The sequence below is a fragment of the Panthera uncia genome (genome assembly GCF_023721935.1).
Source record: "Panthera uncia isolate 11264 chromosome A1 unlocalized genomic scaffold, Puncia_PCG_1.0 HiC_scaffold_17, whole genome shotgun sequence".
NCBI classification, from domain to species: domain Eukaryota; kingdom Metazoa; phylum Chordata; class Mammalia; order Carnivora; family Felidae; genus Panthera; species Panthera uncia.
The window spans coordinates 102,096,889-102,120,990 of record NW_026057577.1 but is presented as its reverse complement, the minus strand read 5'-3'; the positions used below and the strand labels follow the sequence as shown (position 1 = coordinate 102,120,990).

Here is a 24,102-nt window from a genome sequence, read left to right as displayed (position 1 = left end):
TCACTTACACGTTACTCCTTCCTGCCATCTTCTCAGGCACACTTGCCTATCCTGGTGTATCCGCCTGATTGAGAAGTGAGCCTATAGGTGATTTGTAACTAACAATAAAGTGCTTAAGTGTGAGACTGGCTTACTCATGCATTGAGCAGATTCAAGGTTATCCCCATATTAATGTCAGCTCACTCTTGGATTTCCATGAGATTTCCTGAGCAGAGTGAACTCTTTGCCATGGCCTGTGAGATTCTGTATCATATCCAGCCTCACACCTCATGCCTCCTGTCTCCTTTCTCACTTCACTCATCTCTCTGGCCTTCAGTCAGTCCCTGAGATATTTTCAACTCTTTCCTGATGCAAAGTCTTTGCACCACAGCTCCTTCTTCCAGGAGGCCCCTTCCCCCAGACCTTTGTCTTGCTCTGTCTTCTGCTTCTGGACTCAGCTTAAAAATAACTTCTTCCTGGGGTGCCTGGGTGGCTCAGTCAGTTAAGCATCTGACTCTTGGTTTTGGCTCAGGTCATGATCTCACGGTTCGCGAGATTAAGCCCCGCGTTGGGCTCTGCACTAACAGCGTGGAGACTGCTTGGGATTCTCTCTCTCTTCTTATTCTTCTCTCTCTCTCTCTCTCTCAAACTAAATAAGTAAACTTGAAAACAAATAACTTCTTCCTGGTGCTGACTGGGAGGGCACTTAAGAGAGCCTTGGGGAGTGAAAGAGGGGGAAATATTCTGTTCGTGACTTACATGGAAGTTACAAGCTGTGTGCATGTGTAAAAACTCATTGAGCTGTCCACTTAAGATTTATAGACCTTATGTAAGTAAACCTAAAAAAGTAAAATCTAAAAACAGTTTCAACTTCTTCCTTGTCTCATTACTATAGTAGTAATTCCTGTTACTCTTGACCATGGCATGTGTGTCTCTATCCTGGAACAATAATTATATTCTTTGATTGCTTATTTGTAAGTTGTATCTCCTACTAGAATGTAAGCCTCACAACGACAGAGCCTCTGTCTATCTTGTTCACAGAGGCACCTTCCAGAGCATAGCATGGTGCCTGTCACACAGTGGACACTAAAAAAATTTAGTGAATGGAGAGGTGGGAGGATGAATAAAAAAGCTTGGATTTAATGATGGAGGAAACAATGGGCAGAAGAGGAATGTCCGAGGCTGGGAGGTCCCACTCCCACTCAGAAGAGAGTTGAGGGGTCTTATTCTGGAAGTCCACGATCTGGTTACCTCCCTGGAGACCCAACACCTGCCTGTCTATACCTCATTGGGGTTGTCCTGGTCAGCATAGATGAGGAAGCCTGTGAAGAGGCTATCGGTCCAGTAAGGGTCGTAGAAAAGCCCATTCTGCTCTGAGTAGAAGATCTGCAGCCAGACCTCATCACCCTGCTTCAGAGCCAGGATGGTGGAGCCCGAGGCCACATCATGGTTGCCCGTGTTGGCATCGAAGGTCCGGATGCGGTACTGGCCATTGTGCACCAGGCCAATGGCCAGGTGCTTGTTGGCCAGGGTGATATCGTAGGTGAAGTAGTAGATCCCCGGCACGCCACAGACGAACTTGCCACTGGATGCGTTGTAGTGGCCGCCCTCGTTCATCAGGATCTTGTCAAACTTGATGGGCAGCCTCTCCCTTGGGTAGCTCTTGGTCACTGCTACTGAGAAGGCAGACTTGGCGTGGCCACTGCCGCAGCTGCAGGGGCCTGGGAGGCCCGGCTCCCCCTTCCTGCCCTTAGGCCCCTTCTTTCCTGGTGTGCCGTGCTTCCCCGGGGCACCACTGACCCCCTTGGGGCCGCGAGGACCGGCCCGCCCAATGGCCCCGGCTTTGCCCTTTGGTCCTGGCTTTCCCCGGTTACCTGTCCGGCCAGGTGGACCTGGAAGACAGAGCAGCTGGTGTTATGGAGGGGCCTTCACAGAACTAGGCAGAGGCTGTGGGCCTTGGCTTTCCATCCTTGGAGCAGGAGCCTTTGGGTAATGGAAAGAGCAAGAAGGCTTTGGAGTCACATAGAAATGGATGCAAATCCTACTGGTATAACCTGGGGCACTTCTCCCAGTCTTATCTGGAAAATGGGAATGGTGATACTTACCCTCCAGAACCACTGTGGATCAGGGCAAAAAAGAATAACTTATAACAGTTCACCCTTTTCCTTCTCCTTGCCTTCTAGGGAAGAGTCTGGTTTGCCTGCCAGACTAGTCCTTCAATGGGCTGTGTTGGTAATGGGTTGACAAAAGAATTGGAAGAAGCCTCTTGACTTCAACATATCAATCTTAGTAAGAGCACTGCCTAGTACACAAGGTCCCTGTCCATAGTGCAAGAGTTTAAGTGCAGCACTGCTTATAATAGCAAAACTAGGGACAACTAAATGCCTGTCCAAAGAGAAATGATTCATGGGGCACCTGGGTGGCTCAGTTGGTTGAGCATCCGACTTTGGCTCAGGTCATGATCTCACAGTTCGTGAGTTTGAGCCCCACATCAGGTTCTCTGCTGTCAGCACAGAGCTTGCTTCAGATCTTCAGTCCCTGTCTCTCTGCCCTTCCCCAGCTTGTAAGTGCTCTCTCTCTTCCCCCAAAATAAATAAACATTCAAAAAGAAATGATTCCAAAATTATGGTCTACCCATACTGTGCAATTCTATACAGGAGTTTTAAAAAAGTGAGGCGATTTATGTGTACTATTTGAAAACTTCTCTAAAGTACACTGTTGAGAGGAAAAAGCAGGTGACTGAAACTTTTTTGTTGAAAGGAAACCACAACACGAACTAGTTCTACAACCATTTAAGTGCATAGGAGAGTTGCTGGCCCATAGTAAGTAAACACTCACAGAATATAGTTGGCATATCCTGAAGAACATTCCCCAAGTAATGTTTCCCTGTAGAATGACCCTTGGTTTTTTATACCCAGATTTCATAACATGTGCATTTCTCTCAATACAGTATTTTTGGCTAATGATTATACAGGAAACATGTCTATTTATGTCCCCTAAATTCAATACATCATTTTAAACAAAACAAAAGTGGGTAAAGATTTGAGTCATATCTAAATACAATTGTATAATTGGTACAATTGGTAGACTGGCAGAATTGGGTGTAGGTGTTTGAAAAGTTTGCTGAATGTTAATCGAGGGCCTGCTTCTGAAGTTTGCTGGTGCCAGAAGTAATCCTAGTATTATTGTACGCAGGTGACTGTTTGTAACCACCAAATGAACTGGGTGATCAAAAAGCAATGCTGTAGGCATTTTTCATTCTAAAAAGGCACTTTGCTTCTTATATGCATATATGTAGGCATTTCACTGTGTCTTAAACTTTTGAGTTAACATGTAATGCATTTAAATTTTTCCTATTTTAAGTAATTGGGAAATAGATTCCCAAAGAGCATTTTCTCACTGAAATTTCTCATTTAATTTTCAGGAGCAGATTGCTTAATGTTAAGGGCCTGGCAATGAATGCCTGGTATTACTATGCACATATATAAATTATGTAGAAAAAGGCCAGGAAGGATATACATCTAACCAATTAATAGTAATTACCTCTGGAAAGTGAGGAGAAGATGAGAAGGGTAGGAATTAAGGAGCTCTCTTGCTTTATTTGTATTGTTTGAATATATTACAATAAGAATTTATTTGTGTATTACTTGTAATTAAAAAAATTTTACATGTGAAAAAAGTCAGATTATAAAACTGTCCCATGAAAAAATAAAAATAAGCAAAACTTATTGCTTTAATAGTGGGAGAAAGGTGAGGAGGAATAAAGACTGAGTCATTTTGAATTGGAGATTTTGGGGTGAGACAAATAGATAAGAAAGCTTATCAGGAAGTTCTACAGTGTGTTATGTGGTGTACCTCCTTCTTGATACCTTTTCAAGAAACTTCAAGAAAAGCTGGTTTTACTTTTTAAGACCTTTTTGGAGATGGATTTGTATGTGTATGTCAGGGAGAGGTGGTTGGATGATATCCTGTACTTGTCCCAGAGTGGCCCAGCTTTGCAGGTCAGGACTCTCTGTCTCTTAACACCACCTTCCTTGGTGTGTTGCCTTAATTCTCAGCAGAGACTCTCTGCATGGGCAGGAGAGATGGCCAAGCCTATATCCTCATGGCTCTTGATCAGGAGAAAAAGTCAATAGCAGAGATACCCTCTCACCTCTGGGACCTGTAAGATGAATGTCAGGGAAAACTCTGTCTGGCCCTGCTTGGAGCACCAGTCCAGACTGAAGCTACCACTGGGGTATCCCATGGAATGGGATACCATGACATGAGTGCTTGACACACTGTGATACCTCCCCAAGTCAAAGCCATTACCATTATTTATGTAGTTATTCTGTGGGGAAGGAGGTGCTTTGGAGGAGTTAATTTAGTATGGTAGGAGAAGGTCTAGATTTGGAGTCAGGTACCAGCCTATTATATGATCTCAGCACATCAGTTAAGGGGAGATGACCATTTATTGTACATCTACTTGATGCTGATGCCTCACACGTCATATTTTATCATCATCAGACCCCTATGGGGTAGGTGCTGTTATCATCTCTATTTTAGAGATGAAGCAGCTGAGGAATGAAGAAAGGTTAACTAATTCACCAAAACAGGTCCCCAAGTTTGTTTCCAGAGTTCAGGTCTCGCAGCCATGACGTGCTGTTCTCAACTTAATCACCCTTGACCCTCAGTTTCCTCATCTGTAACATGGGGATGGTAAGAATACCTCCTTCATAGCATGGTATGGACAATCAGTGGAGCAGCATACTCAAAAGTGCTTTGTCAACGTTAAAATGCCATACAAATAAAAGTTATTATGATTCCCCTACTGCTTAAAACATACATTTAGGGATGTTGCTGACATTAAAAGTTCTGAGACAAAGAATGTCAAGGCTGAAAGGGCCTGTAGAGACTGTCCAGTCTGCTGGCTGCCTGGCATCTCCTCCTTCATGACTTCGTGTGGTCCCAGCAAGGCTGTCAACCACAGTGACCAACTCACCACCCACTCACACACACCAGGGGTGGGCACATGACCCAGTCCTGGCAGATCGTAGTACCTCACCTCCATGGCCAAAAGGATTGGTGGTCCAGGATACCTATATGATTTAGAATGATTAGTCATGCTGAGATTTGCTCTGTGGATCAAACCATGAAGAGTTAGACTCGAGCCCTTTGGTAGCCATTTCAAAACTTCCAGCCTTTGTGAAAACAAAACCCACACACACAGATAAGCAGAGCCTTGACAACAGCTTTGAGCTCCCAGACCCAGCCATTGTTGAAGCTTGGCTCCTGAACTTCCTGGTTGCATGAGCCAATAAATTCCATTCAAGGCTATGAATTGAGTTCTGTCACTTGCAGCCAAAGGTGTTCTGAATCATATATCAGGAGACTTGTTTAAAGCAACTCAGCAAGTCAATGGTGCAGCTGGCGAAGGAACACAAGATCTGATACCTACTGTTCCTTTCAGGAGAATACACTGCTCTGTTTTTTAAAAAGACATTAATTTGGTTTATAATGAAATGGGATTCATACCGGTTTTCATAACTAAACTCCCTCTGTGCCAGAGGATGTCAACCCCAGGCAGGAATAGGAGAGACAGGCACTGGGCCTCTTACCTTCCTCTCCGCTGTCCCCCCGGTCCCCATCCTGGCCATCCTGGCCATCTTTTCCAGGAAAGCCCATTCTTCCCACCATTCCTGAGGGCCCTGGGGCTCCCGGGGGGCCAGGCGGGCCTTGGGGGCCAGGCAGGCTGCAGACAAGTTGAGGGGAGCCCTTTTGGAAGTCCCTGCGGGCGAAGGCACCAAGCAGCGGGTCAGCTGCACAAGGGAGGGCACAGGCCAAGAATACCCAAGGGATCATGGTGGTCACCTGTGGAAGGCAAAAGAGCTGTGAGCTGATTGGTGGTCAGTCAGAAAGGAAACCAGAGGAGGAGGGGAGGCAGCTGGAAGAGACTCTCTCCTCCATCATATACAAGTGGCTGGACAGTGTTCTCATGTCTTGAGGACATATTTGGATGAACCGAGTCACGGACGCAGAATACACTTTGGAGAAGTCTTGGGGGTGAGGCACTCATCATCGCACTGCTGTCCTTCGGTGTAGCTGAAACAGAGGCAGGACCTAACAGCCCAGTCAGGCCAATTGGGAGGAGCAGTGGGCGGAAAGAAACAAGCTAGGATTTCATTCGAATCCGTGGCACAAGTAGAAATACTTTGAATTGTAGGTGATGATTTGCAACTATGCTGCTTCTCCAGGGGGACTCAGAGTAGCACATGGCCGGGTGGGCACTGAGGCTCTGGTTCTGAGTCAAGGTGCCCCAGACCCGAGCAGCACAGCAGGCGATGGTAGCAGCCTCTCTTCTAAGTGCTTCCTGTGCACCAGGCATGGGCTAAGTGCTTTCTGTACGTTACTTACCTCAGAGCATCCTTGCCAGAGAGACACAGGTGAGGCAGTGGATGCCCAGAAATTTTAACAACAAGCCTAACTCCTGCAATTAGCAGGTGACAGGGCTGGGGTTTGAGCCAGACGGGCCAGATTCAGAGTGTGTGCCACTCCGCTGCAGGCTATAATGCATACTTTTTTTTTTTTTTTTTTAAGAATTAAATGAAGGGACACCTGGGTGGCTCAGTCAGTTAAACGTCCAACTTTGACTCAGGTCATGATCTCGTGGTTTGTGAGTTCGAGCTCCACCTCGGGCTCTGTGCTGACAGCTCAGAGCCTGGAGCCTGCTTCGGATTCTGTGTCTCCCTCTTTCTCTACCCCTTCCCAGCCTGTGCTTTGTCTGTCTCTCTCCCAAAAATAAACATTAAAAAAATTAAAAAAAGTGAAATAATACACTTACATTGTTTGTGAAGTCAAATAATATTGTAAGTCACACACAGCATAAAACTGTGATCTCCAGTCCTACCTATCCTTAACCTCACACCCTACCCCAAATCCTTTCAGCTATTTCTTCTTGTGTATATGGTTTTTTATTAACCAAAAAAAGTTTTTATTTTTATTTAAAGACCATTTTAAATTTTTAAATGTTTATTTATTTTGAGAGAGCGAGCAAGCGGGCACGAGCAGGGGAGAGGCAGAGAGAAGAGGGAGAAAGAGAGATTCCAAGCAAGCTCTGTGCTGCCAGCCCCCAATGTGGGGCTCGAAATCACGAACCTGAGCCTAAATTAAGAACCGGTTGCTTAAGTGACTGAGCCACCCAGGCGCCCCCCCAAAAGTTTTTAATTAAGTAGGCAGCACGCCCAACATGGGGCTTGAACTCACAACCCTGAGATCAAGAGTCACATGCTCTATCGACTGAGCCAGTCAGGTGCCCCTTATTTATCAATTTTAGACATTATCTTCTGAATTTCATTTATAATAGATGAAGAATATGCCCCCTTCCAACACCCTAGCCCCTATTTCTTCTCCCACACGTAGTTAAAATATAATTTGTGATAAAGTCAAAATTTACACTCTGGATTATTATGAGTATTGTTTATTGCTAAGCTAAGCACTGTACTATAATTATATGTCCTTTCTTGTACATTTTTTCCTTACTGGAGATATTAACTTAATTTTTTCCTTGGCTTAGTTCCCTAAGTCACTATTTTCCACACTATCAAATATATCAGATAATTTGTTCCATTTATTTTCCTGATGATAGAAGTCCCGGAGCCCCCCATCCTCCTGTTTGGATCCCCACACACGCTAACCAGTTGCCATCCTAGCTTCTTCTTTATGATCATTGTGGCGATCGTCTTTGCCTCTCTCCTGGGTTATATCTCCTGTTTTAGGAATCCTAGGTCTTTCTCTCTTTGTTTAATTAAAAACAATTTTTAAAAAATCCCTCAGTTTGGTGGCACCCATCCTGTAAGAGCTTCCTGGAAAAGTGGTATGGGAAGTCATCTTTAAAGAAATGTTGCAAGTCTCAATGTATTTTGATTTTACACTGTGTCCTCAAGGCTGGTGGCTGCAGTAGCATGATCACCAGAAGCCAGAGTGTTATATGCTCAGAAATGATGCACTCCCAGCCCCACACGTAAAGACGCAGATGCTTTGGTCCAGAGCAGGAATAAGCAACTTGACCAAGATCTCTCAATAAATTGGCTCGGTCACTTTGCAATCAACAGCCTCTCTCTCAAGAACGAACTTTCCAGGCATGATTTCTTCCCGTGGGGATGAGCTCCAAAGCGTAGCTTGCTTTGTCACCTTAGGCAAGACCTCTTCCCTCTCTGGGTCTGTTTTCCCACCTGAGCAATAAGAGGTTTGAACTAGGTCAGTGGTTCCCACACTTCTGCGTGGGTCAGACTCACCTGGAGGGCTTGTTTAAACCTGGCTTGCTGGGCCTCGCCCCCAGGGTTTATGATTCAGTAGGTCTGGGCTGGGGCTGGAGGATTTGCATTATAAATGAGTACCTGAGTGATGCTGCTGCTGGTAGTTCAGGGACCCACTTTGAGAATCACTAGACTAGATGGTCTCTCAGGTCTCTTCACCTCTGGTGCTGAGCCTTTCAGACTTCAACCTGCCCTCTTGCAGATATGTAACCCTTACTGGCTCCACTGTGACTGCACTGCTTTGGGCTACCTAACCAGAGCCTTCAAACAACAGGTGCTGTGGTGCTGGCAGGCCCCCTCTCCTCCTGGGCCTTCAAACTCCCTTTCCTTCCAACCTTGCTTTGCCCTGGTCCTAGGAGCCTGTCCAGACTTCAGGCTGCCTCTGGAAACAGGCTGACTCTACCTCTCCTCCTGGCCCCTCCAGAATCCTTAACCCTGGGGACAGATGAAGGGGAGAGAAAACCAGGCCTCTTCTGCCAGGGAGAGGAGGGGAGACCACAGTGCTGTACTGCCCCAGATGCAGGGGCTGTTCTAGTTCCAGCCAAGGCTCACCTTGTTTGGACCTCAGATGGTTTCTCTAGATAGGTGTCATAATGGTGCCCTGGCCAGGTAGAGGTGATTTAGTACTAGATGCTGTTTTCAATAACATTATGTCATATAATAACAAAATTATTGTCTTTAAAATTTCTTTAATCCTGATTAAGTCAAGAAAATTATTTCAGTCTGGTAAATTATTTCAGTATCTTTAATGCCTCCCTAGCCCTTTCCAGTAACCCTTTTTAATCAAGAGCACTGTTATCTGTGGCATTGCACACCCGTTCTTAAAGACTCTCGAGCAGGCCCTCCCCACCCCCTCCAAATATGCACAGAGACCTTGGAAAGCCCCAGACAGGAGCACAGCACCAAGGACCCTGGGGAAGGGCATCTGCTGGAATGGAGGGAAGTCCTGAGGCCCCACGTGGAGAAGGAGAACTGGACTGGGGCATAGGTGAGCTCTGGGCAACTTGTCTCCAAGAAGGGGGAAAAGCAAGACTTAGAAAGCGAGTGTAAGAGAGTGTTACAATCGAAACTTCCACCTGGGCACCAGGACTCATGAGAGGCTGTCTGCTAAATGGAGTGGTCAGGCCAAAGCAAAGAATTGACAAAGGAACAGTGTGAGCCCACTCCATGATTCCTGGCGCTCTTGGCAGATCAAGGATTTTAAAATATGACCTGTGTCCCTGGGAGGGGGAGGGAGAGTGGCTGTGCCTCTGAGGGCTGTGTGAGAAAGCTGGAAGGTGAGAGACAGGCTGGGCAAAAGGGGAAAGAGAGCATGGGAAGGGGGCCAATTGCCTTCTCGCCTCCCCAGGAGATGGAAGGCAGTAGACATTCCCCAGTGGGAGCCAGCCTGGGCCAGAGGGGTCTGGACAGAAAGTGAGGGGCCCCAGCAGTGATAACCATGCAGGGTAGACACCGGAAAGCCAGAGGCCAAGGGCGAGGCCTGGACTTGCCAACAAACAGAATGTGCGTGCCCGCTTCAGGGCTGTTATGGTCAGAGTCCAATATGGCAACCCCAGGGAGCCGGCAAAAGGCACCCCCGAAAGAGGCAGCTTCAATGTCTGCCAAGCCCAGAGAGGCAGAGCAGTTCAGTCCCTGTGCCTGCCAAGAAGCATGAAGAGACTTCCTGCTTCCTGTCCCCTTATCTCTCCTTCCTTCAGCCTGGAAAGGGGTGAGCTGAGAAAGGGAGCGGATGGCCCTGCCAGCTTCACATCTTTGCTGAGCAACAAGAGGAAGTGTCACCTTTGAATAAAGATCGAAGAGGGGCGCCTGGGTGGCTCAGTCGGTTGAGCATCCGACTTCGGCTCAGGTCATGATCTTGCAGTCCGTGAGTTCGAGCCCCGCGTCAGGCCCTGTGCTGACAGCTCGGAGCCTGGAGACTGCTTCTGATTCTGTGTCTCCCTCTCTCTCTGCCCCTCTCCTGCTCATGCTCTGTCTCTCTCACTCTCAAAAATGAATAAATGTTTAAAAAATTAAAAAAAAAAAAGATCGAAGATTGGATTTGATGGGAGTGGATTGCCAGGGCTTCCCTGGCTTCATCACAAAGGGGCAGAGGAGACAAAAATCAAGTTACAGTTTGATGTGCCTCTGGTGTCACATGTACTCAACATGGTTGGCCTAAATGACAGTAGAGGAGGTTGGCAGACCCGGTGAACACGGTGGAAGTGTCATATGCATGATGTACTTTCAGAGAACTGTGTCCCCAATGCTCCCAGGCCCCAGGTATCTCCATCTCCTCTCCTGGTCTGCTTGATGAGAGTCTTGGAAAACTGTCATTGTTACTTGTGAGCTATGACACATCTGGGTGCCCACAAGAGAAACTCAATTCTCAAAGCAGGTTTGTAATGGTTTGGAAAAGTTGCAACGGCAAACATTTTGGACCAGGGAGAGGGAGGAAGGAAGTGGGTGGGAGTGAGTCTCCCAGGCAGATGAGAGTCGTGCAAACAGCTAGATGAAGAAAGGCAGGAAGGAGAGACAGCTAGATGAGAGAGGAAGGAGAGAGAGGAAGCATCTGTTTCAGTTTCAGCCCCCTTTTCTCTTCTGATGATCACTCTCAGCCATACAAGCCCGGAAAGAGGGAGCAGGGTCTGCTGTCCCGCCTACCTCTGCCTCTTTGGACAACAGGGGATCTCGCTTGATGACAGCTGGCCCAGAGCAGGCCCCAGTGGCTGGGTGGAGCAGCAGGGCTCTGGAACAGGCAGGGAGGAAGGGATTTCTCAGAGCTGGAGGCTGGTGGTTCCCAAAGTCTGAGCCAGGAACTATTTTGGAAATGAAGGCGGGGAGACTAGATTCTGGAGGGAGAGGAGAGACTCTTTGCCTCTAGCGCACCTCCAAGAAAAACAAGGCTCCAAAAAGTCCTGCTCCCAGACAGTGCCCTCACCCTCCTGAGTCTGGCCCCCATGCCTACTCTCCACACTATGGTGGTAAGCAAACCTGGGGGCTAGATGCTTGGAGGGGAGCCAGAGCCCCCAAAGAATCCAGATAGGTTACCTCTTCCAAGCTCTTTTAAATAAATTTAGAAACTTGAGGAGGGCCCCAACGGACCAACCCCTTTAGTTACAGACAGGGAAACTGAGGCAGAGGTAAACTGAGTTTATTAGACACCTACAATGTTCCAGGCACTATGTGAGGCTCTTTGCATGAATTATTTTATTTGGCATTTATAATAAATTCTATGAGGGTGATAAACTTATTGTCCCATTTTTCAGAGGAAGAAACAGAGGCTTCGAGAAGTGATATGATTTACCCGAAGTCACACAATTGGAGCAATGGGGACTACGTTCAAACCCATGTCTGAGGGATTCTGAAGACTACACTTCATCTATTATACCTCTCTCCCTTCCCCCTGCTATTTTTGTGTTTTATATAAGAGGAAACTGAAACTCAGAGAGGCTAATTTGCTCATATTTACACAACTAGTTCATGGCAGAAGTTATATTTGAACTTGGGTTTGGCTGACCCTAATGCCCAAATGCTTTCCATTATGTCAGCATTTCTTAGATTTTCCTCCTAAATATTCCAAATCACAGAGGAGACCTTGAAGCATTTGCCAAAGCCACACATAGCAATGGAGAGATTTCTTTCATATCAGTTTACACACACACACACACACACACACCTGTAAACACACACACACCTGTAAACACACACATACACACATACACCTGTGTATATATAATACATGACTGAAAACGTAGAAGTGATGCTTTCTCTCCTCAGGATACTTGAGGAAATCGATGCTTGGGAAAAACCTCCTGTCCTTTGAGAGGCCCACACATGGCTTAGTCAAGGTGATGGGGTGGGGGTTGGGGGGTCCTTGGCCCGGATGTCAACAAGTCCCTTTGGAGTGTTAATAGGGTGTTCCCATGAGCTGAACCAAAAAACCAGCACAAAGCACAGCCCCAGCCCCAGCGGCTCACTCCTTGCTTAATCCCAGCAGGAGCCTCCTCGCTGGTCTCTTGCTTCCCTCCACGCCCCGCCCCCCCAAACGTACTCACCATGTGAAGCCAGAAGGACTGTTCAAAACCATAACTCAGCCACATCACTTCCTGGAGGGTCTTACTCCAGTTGTTGCCGGCTGCAAATAGCAAACATTGGAAACCCTGACGTGGCCCACAAGGCCCTAAATGACCTGGCCCTCGCTGTCACCGCCCCAGTCCCAGCTCCCCCTGCCTGTCCTGCTCCCCCTTGCCTAGCCACCCCACCTCCTTCAGACCAAGCTCTGTTCTGCCAGCCTAGGAGCCGCACCCTGTTGGCTCCCTGGCTCTTTATTTCTCGTGTTTCAGCTTAAATGTCACTTCCTCCAAGGCCTTCCCTGACATGCCCTCTCAGACAGCTCTCCCTCTGGACTTCAGCTCGTGTGTGTCTTTCTAGCCCTTACAACAATGCATGTGTATTCGTTGTGTTTGCTTGCTAACCTGCTTATTGGGCCTGTTTTCTCTCTTAGTAAAGTGGAAACCCCATGGGAACAGGGACCCCAGCTGGTCCTTCTATATCCCCAGGTCTTCCAACTTCCTTGCACACAGGGAGTGTCGGAGAAATCTTTTCCTGATTAATGAGTGAGACCCACACTCTACCCTCAAGAAAATCCACAGCGAGGAGAAGACAAGGCGATGGACTAAATCCAAAAGGAGTCCTTGGATTCAAAAAAGTTTTCTCCCTTTCTCAGTTTTTCCAACCCAAACCAGATCTAATTCTGATCCCTTGTTCCTCCTGACCTCCTAGAGCACAGGCGGCCCCCACCCTCACTCTGGGGAGAGACCTTGCAGAACATTTTACACACAGCAGGTGTTCCATAAGTAACTGTTCAATTGATCAGAGAGAAAAAAAGTATTGGTTCTTCCTCACCTTTTTAAAAGCTATCTTAGTTCCTAAATTCTCCTTTCTGGTGGGAGCTGAGTAAGAAGGCTGCATGACAGTCTTCCTGTCGTAGAAAAAAAAGATACATTAGTAGGTCAACCTCCCAGAATGAAATCATGAGGTACTAAACTTGGATGAAGTTCTTCAGTCTGGTTTTAATTTGCTCAGTCCCTGGGCTTCTCATGTCTCAGTTAAGTCACCAAAGATTCAGATACACATGTTCTAGGAAAACACTAGGAGCTAATGTAGGGGGATGAGCCTTCCTCCTTTTTTCTGCCCTTGGCCCCCAGGACATCAGCCCTTGGTTCACTCCCAAGGGCCCTCAGCCCAGACTGTGCCGAGAAAAGGGCCACAATTGGGGACATCAGTGTCCTGCTGACCACACCGGAGTGGGACACTGTCCTGAGCATTTAGCGAGGCTGCTGAATTCTGAGCCATCTTGCCTGGGAGACAGGAAGATACATATTATGCTTAAATAAATCTGGCCTGTTGGTTATCAGGTTTTGACACACTGATAGGTAGTGGTAGTAATACACTCTGCAATTAAGGGCAATGGGAAACCAGGGGCAACTGGGTGGCTCAGTCGGTTAAGTTTCTAAGTTTGGCTCAGGTCATTATTTCATGGTTCGTAGGTTCCAGCCCCGTATCAGACTCTCTGTTCTCAGCAAAGAGCGAGCTGTGGATCATCTCTCTCTGTCTTTGTCTCTGCCTGTCTCTCTCTCTCTCTCTCTCTCTCTCTCTCTCTCTGAATAAATAGACATTAAAAAACAAGCCATGGGAAACCCACCCACTTAGTTCTTCAACTATCTAATGGAAGTAATAATATATCCAACTCCTGGAGTTTTATAGGAACAATGAGGTGCCGTACTCAAATCTTTGAGCCCAGTATGCGGACCCTAACTGTTCAGCAGTTGGAGAGAACTTTGCCCCAACCTTAACTTCCTCCCTGTGAGCTCTGCCCCAACCCTAACCTCCTCCCTGTGAGCTCTGCCCCAACCCTAACCTCTTCCCTGTGAAGTCCACAGACAGTTGCCTGCCTCATCCTTCAAGGTTCAGTTGTACTACTGTCTCCTCAGAGAGACCTGCCTGGTCACGGAATGAAAGTATCTCACCCACCTCTGGTTTGCTTTTCCTTCAAAAGCACGTGGATCAAGTTGTGATTATATTGGTTTCTCGACCCATTAACTGTGTCTTCCCGCTGGTGTGGAAGGTCCAGGAAAGCAAGGCCCTGCTTGTCTTGCTCTTTATTATGTTACCGGAGCCCAGCACTGTGCCTGCCCTGCACATAGGACATGCTCAGCCCAGAGTTGTTCCACAGCCTGAACAAAACACTCCTAATCAAGGGCAACAGGATCACAACTGTCATTTGCTTTGTGCAGATGACAAAGCCACACTTGGCCAATGAAGGAAATAGGGAGAGATGACTGGTTTTGGATTGGAAGATGTGGGTCCTAGCCCTAGTCTTGTAACTTACTGGTTATGTGACTATAGGAAGTCATGTCCTTGTATTTGAGCTTCCATTTCCTCACCTATAAAATGGAGGTAGTAACACTCACACTGTCTACCTTACAGCGCTGTTCTGAGAATCAAACAAGATAGCGAATGTTGAAAGCAAACATGATACCAAAGTTAGAGCCTGAAGTTGTAATTGCCACCGCCTGTCTCTGAACTAAGAGCAAGCAGTTCCGACCTCCCACTAGGAGCCCCTGGAGTGTTTGGGGGAGTTCTGGGCGGGGGGAGGGTATGTGAATCCCACCCAGCTAGCAATTCTCCTAGACTCTGGGGTTAAAAGGGAAGGGCTGGTGGCTGCAATGGGGTGGGGCTTGCTTCAGGCTGAAGCTCCCTGAAACTTCCCTTTGATGGGAGTGAGAATTCTATAATGAAAAACACCCCATGCCCTCTCTGAATTCCAGGAAGCAAATTGCAAACAGCCCTCTCCAGCTTCTCCGAAAAGTTGACAGACGGCCTGGAGGAGAGGGGCTGGCAGCAGCTCTGTACACAGTGCTCACGGAAAAGGCCCCTTTCCTGGGATTTGGAAGCACTCCAGCAGCCAGAGCCTAACACAGAAGGTTAAAAGGTATGGGGTCCACTTGCCAAGAAGCCCCAGAAACTATTTTATCTGCTGTTTTCTTCCTCCTCCACTCCCCGCTTCTGGCTCAGTGTAGAAAAAGAGATCCGAGGACAAAGCGCGACCTAATGAGATCCCAGGGGCCAGGATCTCGCAGGGCTTGCCCTGCCGAAGGCACACGGGAAGTCAGCCTGGCGACCACTGTGCTCACACCAGAGGTAGATCTTCTGCTATACACACCCAAACCCTTGCAAACCAACCAACATGGCATGTGATGTGACGTGGGGCGCAAGGGGCCCGCCCGCGGCCCCGGGACCCCGGCTGCTTCACATTGGGCCGCAGCTGCCTGTGCAATGAGGGCACAAAGCCATCAACTTTGGAGCTGCCCACAGTTGTTTTCTGCCATGGAGACCAAGGACTCCAGTGAGCTAGAAGAATGCAGCTGATGTGCCAGATGTGAGGGGAGGGAAGGAGGCCTGAGGGTGTTCCGAGCCCTGTATCCAGCTTGTCCTGAGGGCCAGCCTTCAAGTGGCAGGCCGGAGTGCCGGGGAGCGTGTTTGAGCAGCGCTATCCAGTAGGAATATGATGTGCGGCCACCGTTCAGAATGGGTCTCATTGCCATGTTCAAAAGGTAAAAAGCAGCAGTGAAATTAATTTTAATATTTTATGTAGCCTAACATCTCAAATATCATCTCAACATGTAATCAGTGTAAAAATTATTAATGAGGCATTTCACATTTGTAAACTAGCACACAGTGTTGGAGTCCCAGTGTGTATTTTACACTTGCAGCACATCTGAATTCAGACTGGCCACATTTCAGGTGCTCACCTGCCATGTGGTGGCTACTGTATCAGCTCAATACACAGCCGCTTGAGTTGAGATCCCATGAACCAGCTGTGGGACCTGTTACAAATTACTTCTTCTATCTCTCTCAGCCTCCTCCTCTCCAAAATGGGGACAATAATAATAGTACCTACCTTAGAAGGTTGTTATGAGGTTAGAATGTTCCTAGAACAACGCTTGGCATGTGATAAGGGATACAAGAGCATTAGCTATTATTGTTATTTCTTCTCCTTCTGAAGATCAAACAAGATAATGGATATTGAAAATAAAGCATGACTCAAAAATTAAGACCTTGTTTAAAATTGTAATTGTCACCAACTGCAACTGAACTCATGAAGAAAAACGGTCCTGACCTCTGAGTCCTGTGGCATTTCAGGCGGATCCCCTGCCTTCTTCTATTTCTCCATTTTCATTTAAGGTGGTTTGTGTTGTGTTTCTGTCAGTTGCCACCAAAAGAGAGGAGGCTTGACCTTTGCTCCCGCCCTGGCATTGCGTCCTGAGGGAGGGATGGGGCTGTCTGCCTTGGCCCCATATCACTGAGCTACCTGGTGTGTTCATGCTCCGTAATACAAAGAGGTGAATCGATGGGATAGTGCTCAGCTCATCAAGTGACAGGAGGCCAAATGGGGTGTCATGAGCTTGGTACCATGGCTTGGCACATGGATGCTCAGTAAATGGTGTCACTTACTCTTATCGCCTAGGAGGCCAGACACTGAGGTTCCGGAGATGAAAAGATGTGACTGTCACTCTCATAGGGCACATGGTCTGGTTATACTGAGGGTCCAGCCTGGCACACCCGTGTGATCATTTGGAAAGCAAGCCTTGAACCTCCTTTGTCTTTAAAACAAGCTATCTCTCCAAAGGGCATCCAGAACCATGCAGAAGGCAAGGGAAGGAAATTTGGGGGCTAGATGATCCCTTGGAATAGTATAGAAGGCACCACACTTGAAGACCCAGGAGCTGAGGGAGAGGAACAAATTCTGAACTCTGAAGGGCTAGGGAGAAAAGGCCAAGTTGTCCTTGACTTCTCTGGGCTTTCTGTCTCCATGGAGTTAGTCCCAGTCAGGCCCTGACAGGTATTCACAGTAACTCTAAAGACCTGACACGGGGCTGGCCTTCAAGAAGCACAGAGCTGGTCTGGTGCTTAGGAGTCATGTTATAGATGTTTGACCTTTGTTTTTTAACCCCTCTGGGCCTCAGTTTCCTTATGTGTAAAATGGAAAAAAAACATACTGCATGGTCTTGTTTAAACCATTTGAATTTGAAAAAGCATGATAGAAAAATATTTATTGTTTCGTTTTATGTGTAAAATCTGAAATAATTCAAAATCCCCAAATTAAAAGTTTGTCAAGAACCCTGGAAGGCAGTGTGAATTGTAAATTGTAAACCGTGCTTATGCCAGAGCCACATGACAGCATTATTCTAATAGGTAAACAGAAATATCTGCATTTTGAGTTACACAAGTTTGAATTGTTTGAGGTCTTTAGGCATGTCTCCCTGAGTTATTAGATCTCTCATACCTCTCTGGTAGAATAATTGTGAACATCAAATGAGATAATGCAGTAACCAGGCAACAGTAAGTACTCCTTAATGGTAGTATTATTCTGATACAATGATAATAAGTGAAAACAATGTGAGATATGATATAACGATATTATGGGAGGCTAACTGAGCAGACCTGGGTCTTCTGCTTCCTCCTCTGTAAAGTGTGAGAATGGGGAGTTGAATGATTGGGAACTTTGGGGTAAACAGCTGGAAGGCAGTCATAACAGCTGATATGATTTTACAACAAAGCACAAATGCAAAGGTCCAGGATTTCTGTATGTGTGACCTACTTTAAAGTTTATTTATTTATTTTAAGAGGGAGGGAGAGCAAGAGTGAGAGCGAGAGAGCACAGGCACACAAGTGGAGGAGGGGCAGAGAGAGACACACACAGAATCCGAAGGAGGCTCCAGGGTCTGAGCTGTCAGCACAGAGCTCCACTCAGGGCTCAAACCCACGAACCTTGAGATCATGACCTGAGCTGAAGTCGGACACTTAACCCACTGAGCCACCCAGCTGCCCCTATGCGTAACCTACTTTAAACAGGATTATAAACTTCGAATTTACTCATTCAGCAAACAGCTCTTAATTAACACTGCAGTGTGCACTGACCTCTGGTTGAAAGGCATTAAAAAGCTAGGGAGGAATGTGGCACCTGGGCGGCTCAGTCTGTTGAGTGGCTCAGGTTATGGTTTCGGCTCAGGTCATGATCCCAGGGCCTGCTTGGGTTTCTCTCTCTTTCTCTCTCTGTCCCTCCCCACCCCCTCTCAAAATGGATAAATAAAGCTTAAAAAAGTAAAAATAAAAAAGCTAGGGAGGATGGCCCTGCCACTGAGGGAACGATAATCTAGACCTGAGGCTTATCAGTGGCCTTAGGTAAACCACTGACTGCTGCTTTTTTGGTTTTGTTTTTCATTTGAAATTGTTGTCAATGTAAACCGTGGGAGGTCTTATCTTAAAATCAAGATTTTTGGGCAAGGGCATCAGAATTTGGCTGGAGCCTGGTGCCTGCAAGGGAATGCTCTCTCACCGGCACGAGCTGCCCTGCCTTCTGCCTGAGCACCAGATCTACACCTGTGGCAAGAAATACGGGCAGCTGGCCTGCACTTCCCCGAACTGCATATCGTGCCCAGCACCAAGAACCCACCCCAGCTGTTCTGCAAACTTACCCTGCAGCACATCAACAAGTCCCTGGAGCACCCGTTCAGGCCTACCCAGTGCCAGCGGTACCAGAGAACTGTGCGAAGAGTGCCAGGAGCAGCACATGGAATGTGTGCCCGTCTGCCTGCCTCTTGCACAAAAGGAAAAGGAGGGAGACCAGATGCATAGCTCCGGGCCACCCCGTCCGAGAGAAGCCTTCTGGGAACCCATGTCCAGCGATCATGGAGCAGCTGTGAGCGACAGCGAGGACAGCACGACACACCTGCACCTGCCTGAGTTGTTCACCAGAAAGGACCTGGGAGGGACTGAGCATGGGGACAGCACCGATGACTTTTTGCCAGAGGAGGAGGGTGAGAAGCCAAGGAATCCAGGGGAGAAGAGCCCTGGGGCCAGAGAAGAGATGGAAGTAGACAGGGACAGGGTTCTCAAGCACTGGGAGAAGAGCTCAATGGAAGCTCAATGGGCTCACGGAAGTTCAAAAGTCATCACCATAAACTTGGGGCACCTGGGGTGGCTCGGTTGGTTGAGCCTCCCCAACATTGGCTCAGGTCACGATCTCATAGTTCATGAGTTTGAGCCCCACATCAGGCTCTGTGCTGTCAGCGTGGAGCCTGCTTCAGATCTTCTGTCTCCCTCTCTCTCTGCCTCCCCCACTTGTTCTCTCTCTCTCTCTCTCTGTCTCTCTGTCTCTCTCAAAAATAATTAAACATTAAAAAAATATTTAAAAAGTCATCACCATAAACCTAAGAGCTTCAGCACTTTTAAACAGGTTAATGAAAGGTTGTTGGAGAAAGCAAAAAATAAAAAATAAATCAAGATTTCCAGGTGTTCTTGAGAATCTGGATTATTTCCTTGAAAAACATTTGGCAGGGCACCAATTGACTGCCCTTTGAGATGAAGTGTTACGGGCTGAAATGTGTTCCCCCAAATTCATATGTTGAAGTCCTAGCCCCCAGAACCTCAGAATGGGGCTATATATTTGGGGATTGGGCCTTTAAAGAGGTAAAGGAAAATAAAGTCCTACGGATGGGCCCTAATCCACTATGACTGGCATCCTTATAAGGAGATTAGGACACAGCACACAGAGGTCTGACCTTGTGAGGGACAGAGAGAAGGTGGCCATCTGCGAGTCAAGGGGAGAGGCCTCAGAAGGAACCAGACTGGCCCTCACCTTGATCGTGGACTTCTAGCCTCTGGAACTCTGAGAATAACTTTCTGTTAAGTCACCTGTCTGTGGTATTGTGATGGCCGCCCTAGCAGACCACTGCATAGGACCTACATTCTGTGCCCACAGTCCTTGCCACTCCCAAACGACATGCATTCTGCTTACTTCGGTGTCACCCACGGCCCCTACTGGCATCTGAGCTGGCAACCTGTGGCCTAGAGGAAAAGGGTGTTCTCCATGTATGTTATGTGTTCTGATTTCAAAGCTTTGATGTTCCTTTTTTCCTTTTACTGTCTTTACACTTCAGGAAGGCTAATACTGTCATCCTCACTGGCAGAAGAGAAAACAGGGCTCAGAAAAGTGAAGTCATTTTTTCCCAGTTAAAGCTGGGAGGGGACCCAAGCCTGCTGACTCAGGGACCAGAGCTCATGTCCCTCTACCATTCGCTGGGCACAGGACCCATGAGTATAAAGCCTTAACTAACAGGGCAGCTATGTGTGTGTATGTGTGTGTGCGCGCACGTGCACGTGTGTGTTAATAGAGGTAAGCCATTCACAGCAATGCACAAATCCAAGGAGGATTATTTCCTTGGAAAAAGACTTGGCATAGAATTCCTTTCGAAAGTAAACCTAGAATAGAATTTGAGCCGAAATCTGCTTTATGCAGGAGTTCATCTCACAGAGGCAAACCCGGCTGGCAAGCCTCTGATGGGCGGAAGGGTGAGGGAAGCCGTGAGCGTGTACATGGACTATCAGCCTATGCTGAACATTCGGGAGCAGACAGCACTAGAGCCTGGTACTGTAGGAAGGAAGGTTCAGTCCCCTATGTCCAATCAACGGATGAGGAGGAGCAAGATAGGGAAGAAGAGGGATTTGCTGAGAAAGCAGTCACTTCCTGGGGGAACCTGCTGACTATTTGATGGAGGCAGAATAGTTTCAGAGATGACCCCAGACTTGTGGAAGAGACCTCAATTTACTCGTACAACGACACACTGTGATGCCTTTATGAGAACAAAGTAAGTCCAGACGTGCAGATGGAAAGACGGCCAACATACACAAAGTGAAAAAGGCAAGTTGCAGCATGGAATGTAAAGGATGATTCTCCTTGAGCTAAAAAAAAAAAAAAAAAAAAAAAAAGGGACACACACACACACACACACACACACAGAATTTGTGAAAGGACACAGCTTCTTGATAAACAGGTTACCTCTCAGAATTAGGAGCAGGTGTGTGGGCTTTTACTTTTCACTCCCCCCCCCTTTGTTGTACTGTCTGAATTATGATGAGCATTGTTAGTTTTATGTCATTTAAAACAAAATGTAACCCTAACATTTAAGGATCAGAAGGTAGGCAAGTTTGGTGTCCCTGCTAGGAGATGGGGAGAAGTCAGACATTTGGGAAGAAGCAAACTCAGTGGCACACTTGATGCGTCAGAATGAAGGGTAGTAGTGATGTTCTAAGAGGTGTGGGGGGTCTGAGGAGTTAGCAGTTGAAAGTGGACTTAATGGACACAATTACCAGATAACAGAGTAAATCAGGAAAGAACTGTGCAGACGGGGGAGGGGGCAGAAGGGGGTGGGGAGAGGAGAGGACAGACTTTGAACAATGCTAACTGAGCATCAGCCATGGGCTGACATATGCAGGATTTGTTGCTATTGCTGCTGGTTGGGTGGGGGTAGGAACAGGTCTGGGTAGGATCAACAAGGTCTCTGGGAGATGGCGGGTCTAAGATGGGGAAATTTTGAAGGGTTCAGGGAGGAGAGTCTTGTGGCCAAAGAGTAGAGGACACTGAAATTGTGCAAAGGCTTTGTGGTGCTGGGGGAGAGAAGCGGACTGGGAGACCACTGGGGGCCATTGCAGTCCTTCAGCTGAGAGATACAGTCCTGGAACAGGACGGCGTCAGTGGGTTGGAGAAATAAGAACACAGTAAGACAAGGCTTGGAGACAAGTAGTTTGGGGGAAGAGGGAGGGTGAAGAGAGTTGTAAAGAATTGGGTGCAAACCTCAGCTTGCCATTTAGTACCTTTTGAACTCAGTTTGCCCATCTACATACATATTTAATTAATATAAATGAGATCACGCACTCCATAAATAACAACTATGATGGTTAGCTTGGGGCATTGGACTCAGACTTACCAGGGTTCAATCCCCTTTACCACCAGTTACTAGCTGTGCAGTCTTGAGTAAGTCATTAACGTCCCTGAGCCTGGTTCCTCTTTTGCAGCTGGGGATAACCTGTCGTCATGGAAATGAAACAGCACACCAGAGGGCTGGCAGAGCCTGGCACAAAATAGGCGCTCAATCAATGGTAGAGGTATTACTATCAACAGGTAAGCCATTGAGCACAGAGCCTGGCATACAGTAAGCGCTCAGCACATGTTAATTCATGTTATACTTCATAAGGCAGAGGTCAGGAACTGGGAATCCCGGGGCTGCCCGGCCTGCAAAGAGGGGACGTTTGCAGCTCTCCACCTCCCTCCCGCGGACACACTCCCCATGTCCCCTCTCCAGCACCGGATCCTTCCCCTCCCACCAGCGCTTTCCGACCCCGCGGGAGGGCGTCGGAGGTGCGGGCGCGGGTAGCTCGGGTAGCTCGCCGATACTCACCCTAGCAGTCTCGGCCACGTCCAGGGGCTTCCGGAGCCACGAAGCTATCGGCGCTGCTCCGCGTCCCCGCCTCCAGCCGCAGCAGCTCGGCCAGCGCCCGCCCCAGGCATACTTTTCCCATCCCGTCATGGGCGGGAGCATTTGGTTCCCGGTCACGTGGGCCAGCCCGCAGCTCGGAGCTCTCCTTCTGGCAGCCGCATCGGTTTGGAAAAAATTTCAGCGCTGGTGACAACTTGAGTGTGTCAATGCATGTCTGTGTGTAGAACTTGTCAGTGTATTTGAAGGTTTACATGCACGAGAGTGATTGCTACTCAGGCGATTGCAAGGGTGTGGGTACTTGTGCCTGTGTCTCAAAAGACATCTGTGTTGCTTTCACGTGAGCATTCATCTGGCTGTGGATCAGAGGATGCTTGTGGGCGTGACAGCTTACAGCAGCGTAAATTCCTCGGTGTACCGAAGGGAGTGTACCTAGTTGAGAGTGATTATGAATCGTGTGTGCATGTTTAGTTGTATGTGTGTGCATTCATAAGCGCATGTGTCCAAACGTGCATCAGGGCTCCTGTATGTGCGTTTATAAGCACATGTCCAAGATTGCAGCTCCGTGTATAACTGAAGTGTACTTCATTTGCTGGGTGTACACATCAGTGGCTGGATATCTGTGTGTTGGGTACATGTTTAAATGTGTGTATGAGTGTGCACAACCACATATCAGTGTGTATGTGCATGATTTTCTGTGTGGCACCTGTTTGTGCAGTGGCTCACTTTGTATATGTACACATGCCTTGGTGTAGATTTGTCCAGATGTGAGTGTGCATGTACATAATAGTGCCCCTGTGTTCCAGCCCTCATCTCCCTCCTCTTAGAAGCAAAGGCTCACTGGCTCCACAAACTCTCTGGCCTGGAGTCAAATTGCCGAGTGTCTCAGAATAGACAGAGTGATCTGTTTAGGTTGCAAGCAGATACCGGAGGAAAGAAAAATCATAGAGGTCTGGCTTTAACTTTTTCCTGTTCTTTCCACTGTTCTTTTCTACAAGCTACCACTATTTCACTCAGCTGTCAGAGCATCTGGTTAGCAGATGATACATGACCCACATTCAGAATTTTAATGCAGGTATGCATTTGACCTCTGCGGATTCCACCACCTAAGTCAAGTCAGTACTTGATGGATGGTGTTTTATTTTCTGAAAAGTAGAGAGTAATGATTATATTATTGTATTCTCTTTCCCCCTGAAGTTGGAACACTCACCCATAAAGGTGTTTGATAAGCCACTGAACTATGTAGAGAATTATTACTAACATTACATAAATATTGTCTGAGGATGAAAGTTAGTGGGCTCAACAGATATTCATTCAACAAACAGTTGATAATATCGGTTATGTGTTATGAGTTAGGTGCTGGAGATGTGGAGATAAACCAAATAGGTTTGGTGCCTGTCCTCATGGAACTTAGAGTCTAGTAGGGGTGACACAAGTGGCTACAAGTGAAATGAGTGTTACAGAAAAGGAAAACACTGAATATAAACCTGGGTGTTCAGAGGAAGGCCTGG

General features: G+C 47.4%; 1 protein-coding gene and 1 pseudogene across 2 annotated transcripts; one reads left to right on the top strand and one right to left on the bottom strand.

Moving 5' to 3' along the window:
* Positions 1 to 1,094: 1,094 nt before the first annotated feature.
* C1QTNF2 (C1q and TNF related 2) lies at positions 1,095 to 22,494 on the bottom strand. 2 transcript variants are annotated; one of them, XM_049647844.1, is made up of 5 exons: positions 22,085 to 22,494; positions 13,158 to 13,233; positions 12,308 to 12,387; positions 5,577 to 5,829; positions 1,095 to 1,871 (listed from the first exon to the last, which is right to left on the bottom strand). In XM_049647844.1, exons 3-5 carry the CDS (start codon positions 12,350 to 12,352, stop codon positions 1,258 to 1,260), a joined length of 912 nt encoding a protein of 303 aa, XP_049503801.1. In that variant the 5' UTR covers positions 12,353 to 12,387; positions 13,158 to 13,233; positions 22,085 to 22,494; the 3' UTR covers positions 1,095 to 1,257. The 2 variants fall into 2 exon arrangements, with proteins under 2 accessions (XP_049503801.1, XP_049503802.1); XM_049647845.1 differs by lacking the exon at positions 22,085 to 22,494 and adding an exon at positions 19,880 to 20,550.
* Positions 17,470 to 22,201, top strand: LOC125935270 (surfeit locus protein 2-like; annotated as a pseudogene).
* Positions 22,495 to 24,102: the final 1,608 nt, after the last annotated feature.